The sequence below is a fragment of the Pocillopora verrucosa genome, chromosome 4, assembly GCF_036669915.1.
Source record: "Pocillopora verrucosa isolate sample1 chromosome 4, ASM3666991v2, whole genome shotgun sequence".
In the NCBI taxonomy this organism is placed as follows: domain Eukaryota; kingdom Metazoa; phylum Cnidaria; class Anthozoa; order Scleractinia; family Pocilloporidae; genus Pocillopora; species Pocillopora verrucosa.
In genome coordinates, this window is record NC_089315.1 from 1782555 (window position 1) to 1799539 (window position 16985).

The following is a 16985-nucleotide window of genomic DNA, read 5'->3' on the forward strand; positions in this document are numbered from 1 at the left end:
TCAGTGAATGTTCATCACTCCCCATCGCAAGAACAAAGCGTGGTTTTTTTTTAATCAGAAACACAATGGCTGGGATGAACTCGCGTTTCGCTGATAAACTCAGTATTAAGAAATCTACTAATTACTTAATAGACAACCAAAGCACTGCCCTCTGCCCTTTTTCATTATTTGTTCTAGTGCTTGAATTTTTCCTACAATCTCCACAACACGAAACCTTATTTGTAAATAAATCAGCTAGTTTATTGTCTTTATTCAGAGCCGACTTATGATACAATTCTTGGCAAGCTAAGAAGATAAGCGGCTTGAAGTATACAAAGATAAAACAACAATCCTTTATTGCTGAGACGGGCTTCAGAGATCTCAGTTGTTTACAGAAAGAAGTTGATTCTGGTGCATTGAAGTATACACCGTTGAACTGTTAGAAGGAAATGGCTTAAGTAATCTTGCTCGTGCAAGAGGCAAAAGAGTCTCATCAAAAATACGATAAAAATCGCTACCGCATGGCTTCGCCAATCTTTATGGCTTTTATCAAATCAACAAAAAGCTGGGTGCTTATATACCCTACTGTCTGTGTTTTCTAACTTGCGAAGTTGACGATTGTCAATGCGAGCAAAAGCTAAACCCGGCCAAAGTCAGCCTTACAACTGTCGAGCTAGACATAACAAAGATTAATGTAAAACACAAAGAAAATGAAAAAAAAAAAAAAAAAAAAGCACAGCTGTTCACTTAAAGATGTGAACTTTTCGCTAAAATCATGTTCAAAAACAGTGAGTATTAAGTTAACAAACAGATTAATATTACCAGAATCATAACATTTGTAATTTAAACCACATAACCATACACTGCTGTCATATAAAGCTTTCAGAGCCGTGTATACGTAATTTCCTTAGTTTGATGATTAAAAAAATAATTTCAATATTCTTTAAATGACACTAACTTATTCATCGTCTGAAGACAGCACCTGTCACTTAAGTGTGTAGAAATACTATTTATCACAATTGCAAATCCTAACCTAAAAAATCCAACACTGACAGTTCAAATAAAAAGTCCTCGAAGATGATTTGTTTAAAAAAAATTATTACAAGATGACCAGGTTTCAGCGCAGCTGGAGACTGGAACAGGAGCATTTACTCGTGCCTAGTCCACTCTGGGTGTTCTTGAAGCTGACGCTGGCTAATTTCTGAGCCGTCTTCGTCGTATTCTAAAAAATAATTGTGTGTAACGGTAATTAGTATGAGAAGCAAAACGTACAATATGGATAAAACTGTTACGGTATAATCCAACCGACAGAAAAGCACTACCATCCTACAAACTTGACTAATTTATTAAGCGACGAGTAATATTCTTAACGATAAGGAGCGACTCCTAAAGGCAGTACAGTACTTATCCTCGATAAACTTACTTAAGCCCACTACAGTCTATATCTTAGCTCATCACTGACCCAAACTCACAGTTTCCTCCAACGTTTCTTGAAATTAGCAATCTTCCACTGTAGCTCTCTCTCAGGGTAAAACTTTCTAAACAGTCGGTCACTCCCGACAACAACAACGACTACTACCACATAACTGAGTCCTTACATACATTCACAAAGTGGAACATTTCAGAAGCTTACAAAAGGACTATTTTGCGAAATAGTCCTTTTTTAGACTTTTTTTCCTTTTTTTACAAAAGGACTATAACGGCGTGACTTGAGGAAATGTCCTAGAAAGTTCTTTGGTACGCATGTCAGCATGACCAAGCAGTCTGGAGATTTCTAGAGGCTTATAATTACAACAACAATTACTCGTAACAAAAAAATAGAAACACCGTATCATCATTGTGCATGCTTGTTAAATTTATTTACCGAATGATAGTCTTGTTCATTGGTTAGTTTTTTGTGACTCAGTGGTAGAGCGTTCGTCTGCCAATTCTGAGGTCTATGTTTTTTTTTTTGGAGGACTCAGATTTTTGATTTATTTCTCTTTTCTCGCGCTCTTGGCAAAAAACAAAAAACCATTGACACCTTTATTCGAGTATTTAACAACTGTTCACTGAAGTGGCTAGTGGTGGATATTAATTATAAAAAAGCTGAACAAATAGAGAACGTGACAAATAGAGAGCAGTGTATCTGTTTCTTTTTTACGGCGAGAGTAAATCAGTTCTGCTGTTCACCTGAAGCGGCTGCGGAGAAGAGTTTGAGTCTTTTTAAAGTATCTGCAATGTCTTCCACCTTTTCTTTCCTTTCCACGTCAACCGTAGCTTTGTTTTTTCGACAATAATCTACAAAACTAGAAAAACAGGAGTTAAAATAAGATTTTGCTCCAGTAGTAGAGAGCACAGAACCTATATAGTTTAAAAGAGCAAAGGTTATGAGTTACTCAAGTTGTATCTGACACATTCTTTTGTTTTCTAACAGTTGTCATATACGTAATCTGTTCCACTCACGTTTTCCAGTTATCGTCCAAGCAGAGCATGTCCGGATTCCCTATGAGAATCAAGAGAGCCTGGGCACGAGTTATGGCCACGTTGAATCTCTGAGGGATAGGAGTAGAAATGTTAATCGATAAAAGTGCGTTAGATTACCCAAAGGGATGTGCGATACCGGAGTCTCCCTATAAATCCATGATGGTTTCCATCCATAACCGATCTTTTTTGGGCATGACATAAATGTTTTGCCCTCAATTAGGGAAAATACCAAAATTACAAACCTTGAGATTCAATGGCTGAAGTAGAGGTATGATAAACGTAAATGTGATTAAACCAGCCATCTCTTACCCTTCGAGTTTTGAACCTTTTTAAAAATGTAGCCAGTCATTATTTCTACTATTTTCAATTTACCAACTTTCCCCCAACCACAATTGAATCTTTATTCCTAGAAGTAATCGATTATAATAATAATAAAAATAACAATGGTAGAAATTACAATAAAAAAAAAAACACAGAAAAACCTGTCTCTGCATTAAGTTAACTGGAGACCATACCTTGGGATTGTTGAGGAATCCGAGGCGGAAGTCCTTGTCCATCTCCAGATATTCTTTCTTGGTGCTCCTAACTGTTGACAAGATGATTACTCTTCTTTCTTGCCCCTGAAACTCTTCCACGCTGCCAACTTTGATTTCGTCACCAAAGCGTTTTTTCTCAATCATTTTCTGGATCTTTTGCACCTTGCCATGAAAAGAGAATTCCAATTAGCGATAACGACTGAAAGATAAACAGTTAATGATGAGATCTGCTGGGATGTTGGACAGACCAGGGTGTCCTTGTGATCGCTAAAATATTGAGCGTGATTTGATCCGTGCCAAGGCCTTTACCTTATAGTTGGAAGAATGAGCTCGGGCCACGAGGCCTGGTGACTACAAAACGATAATTGGTAACGTGAACGAGAGACATTCAATTCTTTTGGGGAATTGAATGAATTGGAATGCCGTTTGCCAAGATTTTGTTTAAAAAAAAAAAATTAAAGAATGTACGCTATCGAATCGTCTAACGCCAGGAGCAATTGAAAGATAAGTTCCACTCTTGTACTTACTTGTCTTTTGTAAGGAGATATCACCCCAATCATCTCAGGTCTCAAATGCTTTAGTCCTCTGCTTCTCACATTGTCGTCTAACAGTTTCCTCAGGTATCGCTCAATAGTTTCCACCTCAGGCACATTAAAGAAAGAAGGGCTGCTGCCTTCTCTCTCGTCCTTACCAAATACCGGATGGAAAATAATGGGGAAGTTCTTATTCGGAAGCTCTTCCCAGCCTATCATCACATTTCTTGGAAAAAACAGGTAAATATCAACACTACAATGTTTTACATTACGGTTTGGTTGACGTAGGAAACTAGTGTCAAATAAAGCGCGAGTCATGCGTAGATTAGCATGCTTTTGGGCCTCAAGACAACTCAATGGGTATCATCGCCTGTGTTATGGGCAGCTTGCTAAAAAGCTATTGCCTACATTACATTTTAATGTAGCTAGTGTCTAAAAGTGTAGCTGTTTTCTCATTTACTATGGCTTTTTAGCATCAGGTTTCTTTAAAAAAAACAATTGCGAATGATTTTTTTTTACCTGAAATCTCCAGCGCATTCATTCAGCTCGTTATCATAAAACAGCTGCTTAGGAATCTCGATAATGGCTCTATGTGAACGGTAATTATTCACAAGTTTTGTTAACAGATTTGGATCATAACTCCCTCCGGGTCCACGATCGTAGGCGGGACATGACGTCATTAGCCGTTCCAAAAGAGAAGTTTCTGTGAATATAAGACAAAGGCGACTCATTTAAAAGGAAGTTTCAAACGAAGTGAAATGTATGTTGTTTAGGTTGTAGCAAGAGATGAAAGTGTTATGGCTTTTGAAAAAATCGAACGTAAAGGACCTTAAAAATACAACGCATAGCCAGCTTGAAATACGCGCGCTTTAAGTGTGATATCAGAAACAATAGATGAAGCAATAAGTTTCGAGACCTTTGTTTCTTAGCTCCGCCTTGACAAGTTAATGAACTAAGGCAGTATTCCCTTCGGAGGAAAACGCGCGTGATCTTCGACCAATGAGAGCCTCTGTTATGTATACCGCTGACCTCTTGTAGGCACAGCATGAAATAAAAACTCGTGTGTTGTTTTTAACTCCAACATTGCGGTCGAATGTTGATATGTTACATGGTGTCAGAATAGTGGGATTTCGAGCGCCCCCGAACGAAACTTAGCACAAAGATATGGCAGAAGGATACGTTAACGCGTCGTACAACCGGCCAACGATGAATTGGGCCGCCACGGACCTGGGTAAAGAGTGGGAAAGACATAGTTTGCTGTACTCTGGTTTGCAGATTTAATGAATGTAACTGAAGAAGTTACAATTCATAGACCCAACGTTTCGACACTCCTGTCTAGCACCTTCATCAGGGGTGATCTAAACGCTGTAACAAGAGGTCCTTTTATATGATCACTAATTAGCGGCCTTTTTTCTGACGAGGTGTAAATAGACGCCAGGAAGCAAATCGCCATCGTCACGATTTAAAGGAGCGTGGACGGAGTTAATATGCCAAGCCTCCAAACAAAGGCGCTGGTGATAACGCCGATTAGTGGTGATAATTTTAGAATTATCCTACCCAATTGTATGGTTGGTTAGGCATGTATGCTCCGATTAAGCTGAATTTCCCTTTTTGCAAAGAAAAACCGCTTTTTGGTGCTCTTTTAACCGTGTACCAAACTGACGTTTGGTCTTTACGATGTATTCGTTGTCACAGTCATTGCAAGGAATAGAATAAATGGCGACGGTTCGTTGTTCTTTCGTGACAGGATCCTTAGGTTTGGCGAAAATATGCTCCAAAGTCTGAAAAGGTTATTGAGCAACTTTAACGTTGTGGCTATTCTCTTGATGGGAAAGTGGGAAAGATTTTATCAACACTGCGAATTTGCTTTCGGAGGACCACTCAGCAAGCGCACGGAAAAAGAGAAAATATGCAACCTGATGAGCTTTGTCGGTGACAAGGGCCGAGAGATTTACCTCACTTTCCAGTGGGACACCGTTCAAGTTGGATCGGGGGAAAACAGACATGGCATCAGTGAAAGGGACATACTTGAACGAGTCGCCGAAAAATTCAAGGTACACCTCGAAGCCAAAAAGAACCCAATAACGGCGGCAGTCAAATTCGATCGAAGACGCCAACTGCAAGGGGAAACGTTGCTTCCTTCGTCACTGACCTCAAACTCCTAGAGTACGACAATGTTGCCTGGAGTTAGTAAAGTTACATGGAAGAAGGATTCTTCTGAGCAGCATAAAAAGGCGAGAAATTTCAAGAAACCGAAAGGTAACAACGAGCAGGTTAAGAAATGTGCCAGGTGTGGATACAATGCACACAAGCCACAAAAAAAGTGTCCAGCCAAGAATGAATCGTGTAATAAGTGCAGAAAAATTGGACACTTTGCCCAAGTGTGCAGAAGTCGGAAAAGTATTGTTAACTTGTTGAATGAAACAGACTATTCGGGAGACGAATATTCCAGTGATGAGGAAGGTGCTGATAGGGACTTACAACTACTACATGTAGCAAGTCTAGAAATAAACAGGATCAATAACCAGAACCCAGGTGAAATGGATGAAATGTTGGAAGGTATCGATCATGCATATGCCATTGTGGATGACATATTAATAACAGGTCGTAACGTTGCTTATCATGACTCGGTGCTAGAGGCAGTGCTCCAGCGAGCCAAAAGCTACAACCTCAGATTGAATTTTGACAAGGTTAAGTACGCAAGCCCGAAGTCCAATATGTGGGCCACATTGTCTCAGCAGAAGGACTCAAACCTGACCCAGAAAAAGTGAAAGCCATTAAGGATATGCCACCTCCAGAAACAAAAGAGGATGTACGCCGATTCCTGGGATCCATACAATATTTGGCCAAGTTCCTCCCAATACTTGCAGACGTTGAAACCCCGTTGCGAGAGCTCACTAGAAAAAAAGTAATTTTCCATTGGGATAAGCCACAGGCAGAAGCATTCCAAAAGCTCAAAGATATGTGCTGTAAAGCCCCTGTGCTAGCCTACTTTGATGTCAATAAGGACGTGACTATAAAGTGTGATACCACCAAGGAAGCAGTGGGTGCGGTCCTACTCCAAGAAGGAAGGCCAGTAACTTACGCGTCTCGCAAACTTCGAGAATCTGAAATCAACTGGGCCCCAATTGAGAAAGAAATGCTGACAATTGTGTTCAGTAGACAGAAATTTAGAGAGTACATTCTAGGCAAAACGATTGTGGTTCAGACCGACCATAAGCCCCTAGAGACGATTCTCCGCAAACCAATAGCAACGGCACCATTAAGATTACAAGCAATGATGTTGAAAGTAAGCGATTATGACCTAAAAGTGGCAAGAAGCAAGTTCTTGCTGATTTCTTAGGCGAGCAAGTCTGAATGAACTACAAGCGGACGAAGATGAGCTACAAGTAACCATGCTGGAAAGAATATCCATCTCAGAGCCAAAGTATACAGAACTCCAACAAAAAACTGCAAACAAGTTCCACGAGCTGTACGCTATGATTCAAGCAGGGTGGCCAGAAACAAAACGACAGGTCCCACACAGCATACGAGAATAATGGGAGTCACGTGAAGAACTTGCAGTCTTAGATGGTGTAATCTACAGAGGGATGAGGATTGTGGTACCCCCGTCCATGAGACCAGCCATGCTCGCCTTAATACACGGAACACACCTTGGAATTGTGAAGCGCGAACAGAGGGCCAGGGAAGCGCTTTATTGGCCTGGAATGAGCGCTCAAATAGAAGACAAAGTAAAAGACTGTACCATGTGCCACAACTACACGCCTGCACAGCAGAAACAGCCCCTGATGCCAAGTCCTGTCTCGAATCTGCCGTGGGCGATGGCTGCTTCAGACATCTTCGCCTTTGAAGGTCATCATTACCTGGTACTGGTTGATTATTACTCCAAGTACATTGAAGTAACTAAACTCAATGACCTTACTTCCCAGGATACCATCGAAGCACTGAAGGAACATTTCAGCAGACATGGTATTCCAGCAAAACTGGTGACTGACTGTGATGTCCAATACACAAGCAACGAATTTGAGACTTTTGCCAGAAGCTACAACTTTGAACATATCCTAGTAAGTCCCAAGTACCCCCGTGCAAATGGAGAAGCAGAAACAGAAGCAGCAGTCAAAACAGTAAAATCACTATGGAGGAAAAACAACGACAAGAACAAAGCACTTCTAGAGTACAGATCAACCCCAATCCAAGGGATCAACCTCTCTCCGTCTCAGCTCTCCATGGGACGTAGGCTAAGGACAACACTACCAGTAGCTTGTGGTCTGCTAGAGCCTGAGGCACACAACATCAAAGAGATAAGAGCAAGAATGAAGTATGGCGAAGAGAAGCTGAAATACTACCATGATCGCCGAGGTACTAAAGAGTTACCCCCGCTTAAGCCTGGTGATTTTGTTAGAATGAAACCCGAAACGGGATCAAAGGAATGGAAAGCAGCGACAGTTGTGCAACAACATACATCACCCAGATCTTACGTAGTCGATGTAGGGGGCCGAAGAATCAGACGAAATAGAGCGACACTAAGAACAGACTCCCCCAAGTCACATGCTGGGTATCAGAGCTGTCATGCAAACATCGAGGAGGCAGAGACAGATCCTGAGAAACCACGTGTAGTGCCGCATGCAATGCCACCACCCATGCCAGACACACATACGGAGAAGCTACCATTAGATTACCAGTCAGACCAGTCAGTCACAAGGAAAAGCTCAGCAAGAAAGATACCGCCTTCACCTGAAGTAGCAGCGACTGGGGGCTCGACCCTGTACACAACTCGAAGTGACAGACAAGTCAAGAAGCCAGTGAAACTAGACCTATAATTAATTTTCAGAGTTGGACAGGCATTGAAAACGTAGCAATCACAGACACTGTTAATTGTGCAAACACTTTCTGTTTCCGTTCAGTTACATATATATATTTGTTGTTGTTGTTGATATTATCAAGAGAGAGAAGGGGGAATGTTATGTATACCGCTGACCTCTTGCAGGCACAGCATGAAATAAAAACACTTGTGTTGTTTAACTCCAACATGGCGGTCAAGTGTTGATATGTTACAGCCTCCCTGTTTACGCTTCGCCTCTTATATTACAGATCTATAACATTTTCGTCACTGCAAGTAAATGTCGCGAGAACAATAGGCATTCTGCCTAATGTACCCTCCTTTTAAGCGGGTAAGTATCAAAACTCTTTGATTATCACTTTGGAAATAACTGTTTTAAATAAATCGAAAAAAAGAATTTTAAAGAGCTGATAGTCTGACTTTAACCTTTTGTCTGAAATGTCAATTTGAGTGTTCCTGTTGTCTACTGATAGACATAAAGGAACTCATGATCATAAAGGGCTGGAAGGAGACAGGGGAACAGGGACAGATATTATGTGTGATATACTCACCCAGTCCATATTTCTGTGAAATTGGGGATCTGAGGATCGGGCCTAACTGCTTAGGGTCTCCCGCGAGCACCAGCTGACCGCCCCTGGGATTATAGGGGTCCAGGAGGTCCGCCACAGGGATGATACACTCAGGTTCTGTTGCATGACCCGCCTCGTCTATGAAAATGTGTGTGAAGTGACTTCTGGGGAAAAATGCTGACACCAACCTGGGAAAACGATGCAAAAAAAAAAAAAAGTTTAGGTAATCAGGGGAGAAAATAAGCTCAGAAGCTTACATAGCGTCATCAGCAATTTTGATGATAGGGTTCTCTAGGAGACACAGTGTTACTACTTACCTTCCTGCCGTTACCAGAGTTGTGACAATTATGCGATAGTCGCTCATCAACTCCTCTTTAGAGGGAAAATACACGTCACGTGACACAGGGTCAAAATTTACCACTCGTGCGTCCTGAAAAGTGAACATTAGGTTAAGAAGCTAGATATATATCTCCGACTATGATTAGTTCAGTTGTAGAATTTGTGTAGCATTTTCTGTAAAATCTAGGGTCTAAATATTTATGGCCGTTGAATGCTAAAACTATCTGTCCAATGATGCTATTGCATAACAATGAGTGGAAAGTCTTCACCTTGAGCTTTGGAGGCACAAAGTCCCACGGCCTCGACGCAGCATACATCCGGAACAATTTGCCTTTGTCTACGTGAGGCAACAGGCGCTCAGCTAATAAGTCAGCAGCGCTGTTTTCTGGCGCACACGCCAGAATGTAGCTTGAGCCAATCAAAGCGTGCACCTGTAAGTAACGAAAAGAAGGTAGACAGCGAATTACTGGTTTCAATTTCAGTCCATTAATGAAACTGCCAGAATGCTATAAAAATAAATAACCTTGGCCGCTTTCCATTCTCCGGAACAACCCAGCAGACCCTAAATTGAACGATTCAGCGCTGACAACCAACAAGCCGAACTAGAGTTTACCTATGAGTACATAGCCAGTCAGGATTCACGCTCCTGTGAAATCTACTTGCAAAATTCGCAAGCGTTTTTGCTGAAAATTTCCAATGACCCTTTACGTTGGATAAAGGCGACAAAGCGCAACTCGTACGATAGGAATTGACTTAATCTTTCCATTTACACCGGCCAGCCAGAGCCGTTTCCATCAAATAGGCAACAAATGGGAAAGCTCTCTAAGACATTCTCCTCACCTGTTTAATCGCCTCGACCAAAGTAACCGTCTTTCCAGTTCCGGGGGGTCCAAACACGAGATATGGAGCAGGGCGTGAAGATCCTGACACAATCTTCTGGACCGCCTGCTCCTGTTCGCTGTTCAGATTACGATCGTAAAAGAAACTGAAAACAAGAAAAAAACGTATTATCTCTCACTTACTTTGTGTAGGAGCCGATTAAAAGTGAACTTTAAGTCTGAAAATCTCCTTTACATGTGGCTGAACCAAAAAAATATAACACCGATGCGGTAAATGTTAACGATCAAGCTTTGTAGATGTAGTTATGTGGACAATGAGAAGCTTTGCATCTCTAGGCTGACCATTAGTAACATCGCACTGAAAGCAAAAAGATGCTCTCCTGATTGCATTCAGTACCTACAGAGCTAAAGTACTTTAAAATTCGGCACAGTCCTAGCCTCAAAACTCTAACGGTAGTATTGTGCCCAGTCGGTATCTAGAACTGGAATGAGTCTGAAGCGCTGTCGAATCCCTATAATTTCCTCCGGACTTTGATTTTCTGTAGTTTATATATTTACAGTTCACCTGTGTGGATCAGTCTATATCACTAATCATCCACAGGCCAACATATTATGACTCGTACATTAGTTGTTTCAACACTTATCCATCATCGCAGTAATTCCGATTTTGTACCTCTTCAGTGTGGGGAATGACAATACCGTGAATTATCACTAAAAGATTATATCCCTATAATTTACAAATTACCTGACTTCCTTGTGAATTTCTCCCCTTCGATCGAGACAGTCCTTTGATGGGAAAAGAACGTGTCGCATGTCTTGCCTGTTCACAGATGCAATCCGCTCGCACGCGCGATGTTCCATCTGCACTGGAAGTCGATGGAAAGTGAACTGGATGTCGAACTTCTTATTCTTAACATAAGGCATACTGAGGAGGAAATTATGAGATAACTAAAGTAACACGCATCATATACGAGATTCAGGAATATAAAAGGCATAAGAAATATTTTGACGGCACCATCCTCTCTCTGAATTAGTTCGTATCTGTCTCGGGTGTGGTATCTTCGGAACAATATTCTCCTAACCCCTAAGAGGTGACTTCCTATAAACAGCCATTTTCTTATGACGGCCAGGGTTCTGCCTTCAGCTCCTCACCAATACTTTCGCAAAAACCTTCTTACTACATTCAGTCAGTTTCCCAATTAATCGTTGTAGTTAACCAATTCTAATCGTCTAGAATGTATAGAATGAACCGGCTATCGTAAAGTAACAATTCTCATGGTTCGTTTTCTAGGCCGGTGAAAGCAACTTATGCAAGACTCTGAGAACAATGATATCTTTTTACCGTGTATTTTGACTAATGCACTACGTACTCGTTCATGTCAAAGCCAAGTTTCACATCTAGCATTTGGACTTTGTGCACAATTCCTTCGTATCTCTGCTTTAATACACCCGGCTCGTAAGCATAGATCTTGTCACCGCGTAACACGGATGGGCGATTTTCTGCAAGACCAGGTACCTAAAACTCACACACAAAAAAAACAAATAAATGTAAAAATAAAAAAAAAAATTAACCACGAAACTGAAATCCTTTTAGTAAATAAAACTCTTCCTATGAGTTCCTTTTTTTTTTCTTTTTCTCGAGAGGAAAAGTAAAAACTCAGTGGTCCAATAAAAAAATGATAGAAAATTCATCATGGTACTCTCTAAGGACAAGTACTAAATTCACCGAGTCCTCGAAGAAAATTGAGCCTCAGACCCCAGGGGTTTTCGAAAGCAAGCAGTGTATCCGAAAGAAAAATAATCTTTCAGGAATAAATGGAAAATAAACGAGGAAGAATTGCTTCTCTCGGCATTGGTGTTATTTCTGGAAAAAAAAAGGCTTTTAATATAGCATGTGTTCTTGATTGGCTCAAGAACATCCACTAACCTCTAAGATCAGAAAGCGTCTGTCTCCTCTTTCCTGTTGAAATTCAACTCCTTTCATATCATAGTTTCTGATATCCTTCTGCATTTGTAGTTCTTCCACGTGAAGAAGCAGAGAGAACTTCTCTTTGTAGTTGTCAAAGCTCAAATCCTTTTTCAGTCGCTCACTGAAAACAAGACAAGCAGGTGAGCTGCAGATCATACACCTCCTTTTAAAGCACAAAGTTTCCTTACCAAAGTCCTTCCCGGATTTGATTGCTTTTAATGACCTGGGCTTTTACAGTAAAAGGGATTTCATACAAGTCCAGCCTCTCCATAATTAAGCCATTTCTCTGTAACCTAAAAGGCAAGGAAAATCAAAATATAAAAAAATCAGTGACTTTGAATATTTGAATTATTTTGAATATGTGAGTCACCGCGTTATTTCCGCTGATTTACTTTATTTTCTGCCTGATTTTAAAGCCGAGAAAAAAGTACAGTTTTGAGCGTTGGAAAGGGGAGGTTGCTCGACTTCATACCTTGGTTTTATGATGACATGACAAACAGAGACAGTGAAAGTCTCGGAATAGTTCCGGAGGTATTTTTCATAAGAAATAAAATAAAAAAAAACACCCCACCAGCAAAAGTGAGGAAATCTTGAATGAAACACTTTGAAAAATATTGAAAAACCTTCGCTTGCGTTATCGATGAATTAAAGTATTTTAGTTCCATTCCTTCAGGTATTCCGTGGACCAATGCAAACGAATAATGAAAAAAGCAATTATAAAGGACGATTATTACAAGATGAGAACCGTGACGAATGCCATACTATACCTAGGAAGGGGTATCCCTCCAAATGTCTTAACATCCCTGGGAATTTCTGGTGCCCGTTGGGGAGGTCGATACTCTGAAGTCGGTTTCAATTCATCGTACAAGTCACTAACGATGCGCACGGAAAAAAATCTCAGGATATGAAACTCCACCCCGTGTTCCATTTGGAATGTGAGCACACCAGGAACATACGAATATCCAAACTCCTGGCGACGTTTGCAGCCAATCCTGAACCTCTTCTGACAACCTAAAAGATGAATTTATTTGCTCACGTCACTGTAAAGATATGCATAACATTACGCAGAACTGTGGGCTCAGTCGTAACTAGGTGCACACGGATTGCTCCCATTCGACTGAGTCCAAACTAGTTTTCTATGTGCTAAATCTATCCATGATAAAGCCTTGTTCCGGCGTTCGAGAATCAGGTAGAACTACCGGAAACAAAACAAGTGTAAGTGTATAGAGTTGAAAGTTCTTATCTAACTATACTCTGAAATCGCATGGACAGAGTGTGTGGGCCTTGACCATGTCGGATCTTGGCGTGTTTGAGGCTTTTTAACAGCAATTCAGTTTGACTACGTACTTAACAGACCTAAATTTACTATGTGATGCATTTTTGGAAAATTCTTCGCCAATGCAAATGAGAAATACAAACATTCATCCAACGGACAATTTGCCCTTTCACTGTAACCATTGTAAATATGTCTTCTTTTTCTACAATAATTTAATCTCTCTGAAATCAATGGCCACAATTTTAAGGAAAACTGGATGAAAGTTAGCAATTAGGGTTGTAGAGAATAATTCAAGAATTACCTGGGTAGAGTTCGCCCTCATCCTGATCGATACTCGATATCTCCCTGTAATCGAAAAAGTTGACACTCCACAGTAGGGTTATATCCTTCAGGGTGATGTTCTCCTCACCGAGGTTCTCTATGATCAACACAATCTGTCCGTATTTTCCACTCTCCACTTTCAATTCAATCACACCATGTTCATCTGCAGCGGGATCTGAAGTAAGTTTTATCCCATTTTTGTCAAAGACAAGCTCTGGTCTGGATGAACAAAAGGGGGAAATTCGCTCTCAACCTGGGAAATCTCCAAAAGTTTTTCAATGTATGATGTTTCACTTACTCCACAAATATCATCCCTTACTTTAATTACCAAAAATAAAAAGGAATGGATTTGATTTAGTGATCTTTGCCATGCAAATTCTTATTAAAAGTTAGTAAAAGGGGGAGAAGAGAGTTACATGACGGTAGAGCTAGTAGAGAAAACTTAATTTCCATACTTAGATAGCTCTCCGTTGATTTTCGAATCCTTGTATTATACGGGGTGTAAGCCACATTAACCATCTTCAATAAATAGTTCAGATAATATATTTTCTTTTTCATCTGCTCATCGAAATGATCAATTTTTGCAGGACCCTAACTGCCTCGAGTGGAACATAAATGATTCATACATTCCGCTATGTGAGCATTTAGTTCAATAATAACTAAACTTCCCTCTTCTTCTTCTTCTTCTTTAAAAAAAGAACTGTTAAATTCCCCATGTTTGACTTTCGCTTAGCTCGTGTTCAACATTAAGTAGTGGTATGGGATGGGTCTTCCAATTTATCATAAAAAGGGAAAGAATGAAAATTTTCCTCTGTTCCCCTCAATTTTCTTAAACATTTTTGCAAAATAGTGCGTTGGAAGAGCTAGGGCCGACTAAAAGGAATCAGGAATAGAACTACTCGGATGATTCTTGATACATGTATTCGACAGGTATGGTATACATAAGCTTTGGAATCATTTTACTTTTTGACGGGGGGTGAAGTCTGATAGCCGACTCTCAAATATGAAAAGTCTTTGAGATATATTGAAACGAAGAGGCACTTACTTGTTTAGTGATTTTCGAATCGTTATGAGGATATTTTGTTGGCGATGTTTCACACTTTCGAGGTGTTTCTGGTAAGCTATTGAATTCCCAAGACCTCTTTTACAAACATCACAGTAAAAAGGCCGAGAAAAGGTCCACGAGAGCAAGCCAAGACAAAGATCAGTATTATCCTGCGGCTCTTCAGGATCGTCGGTAAGGAGTTGAAGAGCTGCGGCATCTCCACCACCGAAGATTACACGATCTTGAAGTTGCTGGCATTCATTTAAGTGATACGTGAGAGCGTTTAAAACTCTGGAGAATGAAATACCCCAGTCCACGGAGGGATTTAGACGGCGGAATTCTCCTTGGTAAATGTTCTTCAGTCGAAGCACAGGCATGTCTTCCTTACGACCGTTGTCCTCCAAAAACTTCGCAAACGCTTGGGCAACAGTTTTCTCCTGCTCTACAGATCTGCTCGACCTTGGGCGGCTAAACATATTGGACAGGTCTACAATAGAAATGATCAAATCTTTTGAAATGAAAAAGCTTTACAGTTGCGATTTACACTTATATTTAATGGTCTTTAACCAAATTAAAGTGAAGAGAGAAACATGATCTGCGTAACAAGGTGCAAGGAAACTAAGAAGGCTAAATGAAAATAACCACGGCTCCGCATAGGCATGCATGGTTCGTGATTTGCAAAAGGAATTACAGAAAAAGAAGAGAGAAGCAAATTCAGTATTACGATCCGCTATTAACCCCCAAATGGTCCGTTGTTTTCCTCTAATTCGTTCGCCAAAATGGATCGATACCTCTGCGAAATCAGGCTAGAAATGAGGGTTCTCAAAATCCTTAATATTCATCTTATTTTCGTTTCTCACCGTGCTTTCAAGACAATATTAGAAACTGCCAGAGAAGAAGCACCAATTGTTGAACGCAGAATGTTTGTAATTCTGGATGTTGTTATTTGGATCCCAAAATGAAAGCAGCGATCAACAAACCTAAATCAAACTGCTCACCAAGAATAATTATGCGGCTTTGCATAACCAGTGTGTGTATGAATTATTAAATACCGTGAGAAATTTCAGAACCTCTTGCGGCCTGCGATCTTCAGTGGACACAATATAAGATAGTCGACTACATTCTCCTGTGTTGCAAAAATTTATCTACGACCCAGTTAAACGGAAGTGAAGAACCTTCGCATCTGAGCTGTAGCACTTTCAATTTCTCTTATTTCTCTCCTGTGACATCGATAGCATTAGCAAACCCTGAAACTCCTTAGGATTTCACTATAAGCTTACTGCACCCCGAGTCAAATCTATGTACCGCTCACAAATTTCAGTAACTTGGTGAAACATTGCATTAGCTTGTATCTCTCCGAGAAAGAATTCTCGGAAAACTACACCGATGATGTCATTTCTAAGTAACGAGCAAAATATGTTCATCGAACAATCGATCGGCCAATGCACCTATGGAGCTGAAAATTTAGAGTAGGATTTCTCACGACCGAAGGTTCTACGTGAGCCCACAAAAAACTTTATTATTATAACACGTTACAGACTGAAATAAGTACTAGTTGAAAATTTGAAATTCTTATTGAGCATCAAGCCAGCAACACAGGCCGGGATCGCACTTATTATTCAAACAAATTAAGAAACGTAATTGCAAAATTACTAAATTCCTTGTCTTTAGAACTCACCTTTGAGCAATAAATGCCTTCGGTTTCTTCCTTTGAATATTATGAGAAGCAAATACAAGTTTATACAGTTTTCCTGCTGATTTGTTCGATTTCTCAGTATCACAGGACTATGACGTCAGATTTCCGAGAATATAGCTGCGACTTGATTACATTAGATGTCCCGGATATGTATTTGTCCGTCGATTAGTTTAGTGCTAATCCATTAAAATTCAGTGATGTGGACCCAAATAACATGATTTTTTCATGAGATTATTAAGAAGGAAGTATTTCAAGTTAAAAAAAAAAAATGAAATAATCCTCTATTCCTGGAACGAAGCTGATACATTTGTCGCCGAGCTTGAGGGTAATGCTTCAAGTCCTTTCAGTGCTTTGATGCCATGGAAAATTTGCATCGCTTAAGAAATGAGCCGTAAGAAACGAATGACGGAAACTGAGGGAGCTCCTTGATTAGCAAACTTCGTCGGTAACGGTTATCGATACTAAATCTTACAGCCAGGAACTGAAAACGTTTTTTACTCGGTCATAGTCAAGTGGGATATGGGAAATATGAGCTTAGAGTTGATAAAAGTTGCATAGGGCTGGATTTCCTACAGGT

The 16985-nt window shown here is 40.3% G+C and overlaps 1 protein-coding gene across 3 annotated transcripts; it reads right to left on the reverse strand.

The window, feature by feature from the left end:
• Positions 1–262: 262 nt before the first annotated feature.
• Positions 263–16490, reverse strand: LOC131799811 (putative helicase MOV-10). Of its 3 annotated transcripts, none has more exons than XM_066165160.1 (18): positions 16391–16490; positions 14713–15199; positions 13648–13886; positions 12838–13081; positions 12259–12363; positions 12029–12191; positions 11472–11617; positions 10847–11026; positions 10103–10247; positions 9532–9693; positions 9241–9353; positions 8906–9111; positions 4034–4217; positions 3509–3740; positions 2961–3143; positions 2425–2513; positions 2152–2267; positions 263–1201 (listed from the first exon to the last, which is right to left on the reverse strand). In XM_066165160.1, the coding sequence occupies exons 2-18, from the start codon at positions 15186–15188 to the stop codon at positions 1128–1130; spliced, it is 3057 nt and encodes a 1018-aa protein (XP_066021257.1). In that variant the 5' UTR covers positions 15189–15199; positions 16391–16490; the 3' UTR covers positions 263–1127. The 3 variants fall into 3 exon arrangements, with proteins under 3 accessions (XP_066021257.1, XP_066021258.1, XP_066021259.1); XM_066165161.1 differs by lacking the exon at positions 16391–16490 and adding an exon at positions 15765–15964; XM_066165162.1 differs by lacking the exon at positions 16391–16490 and adding an exon at positions 15573–15662.
• Positions 16491–16985: the final 495 nt, after the last annotated feature.

Coding starts and splice junctions, on each gene's coding strand:
- LOC131799811 (XM_066165160.1), bottom strand. CDS start 15,188: ATGTTTAGCCGCCCAAGGTCGAGCAGATCTGTAGAGCAGGAGAAAACT. Junction 12,192..12,258: donor CAAATCCGGGAAGGACTTTG/GTAAGGAAACTT, acceptor TCTTGTTTTCAG/TGAGCGACTGAAAAAGGATT. Junction 3,741..4,033: donor GAATGCGCTGGAGATTTCAG/GTAAAAAAAAAT, acceptor GTTTTTTCCAAG/AAATGTGATGATAGGCTGGG.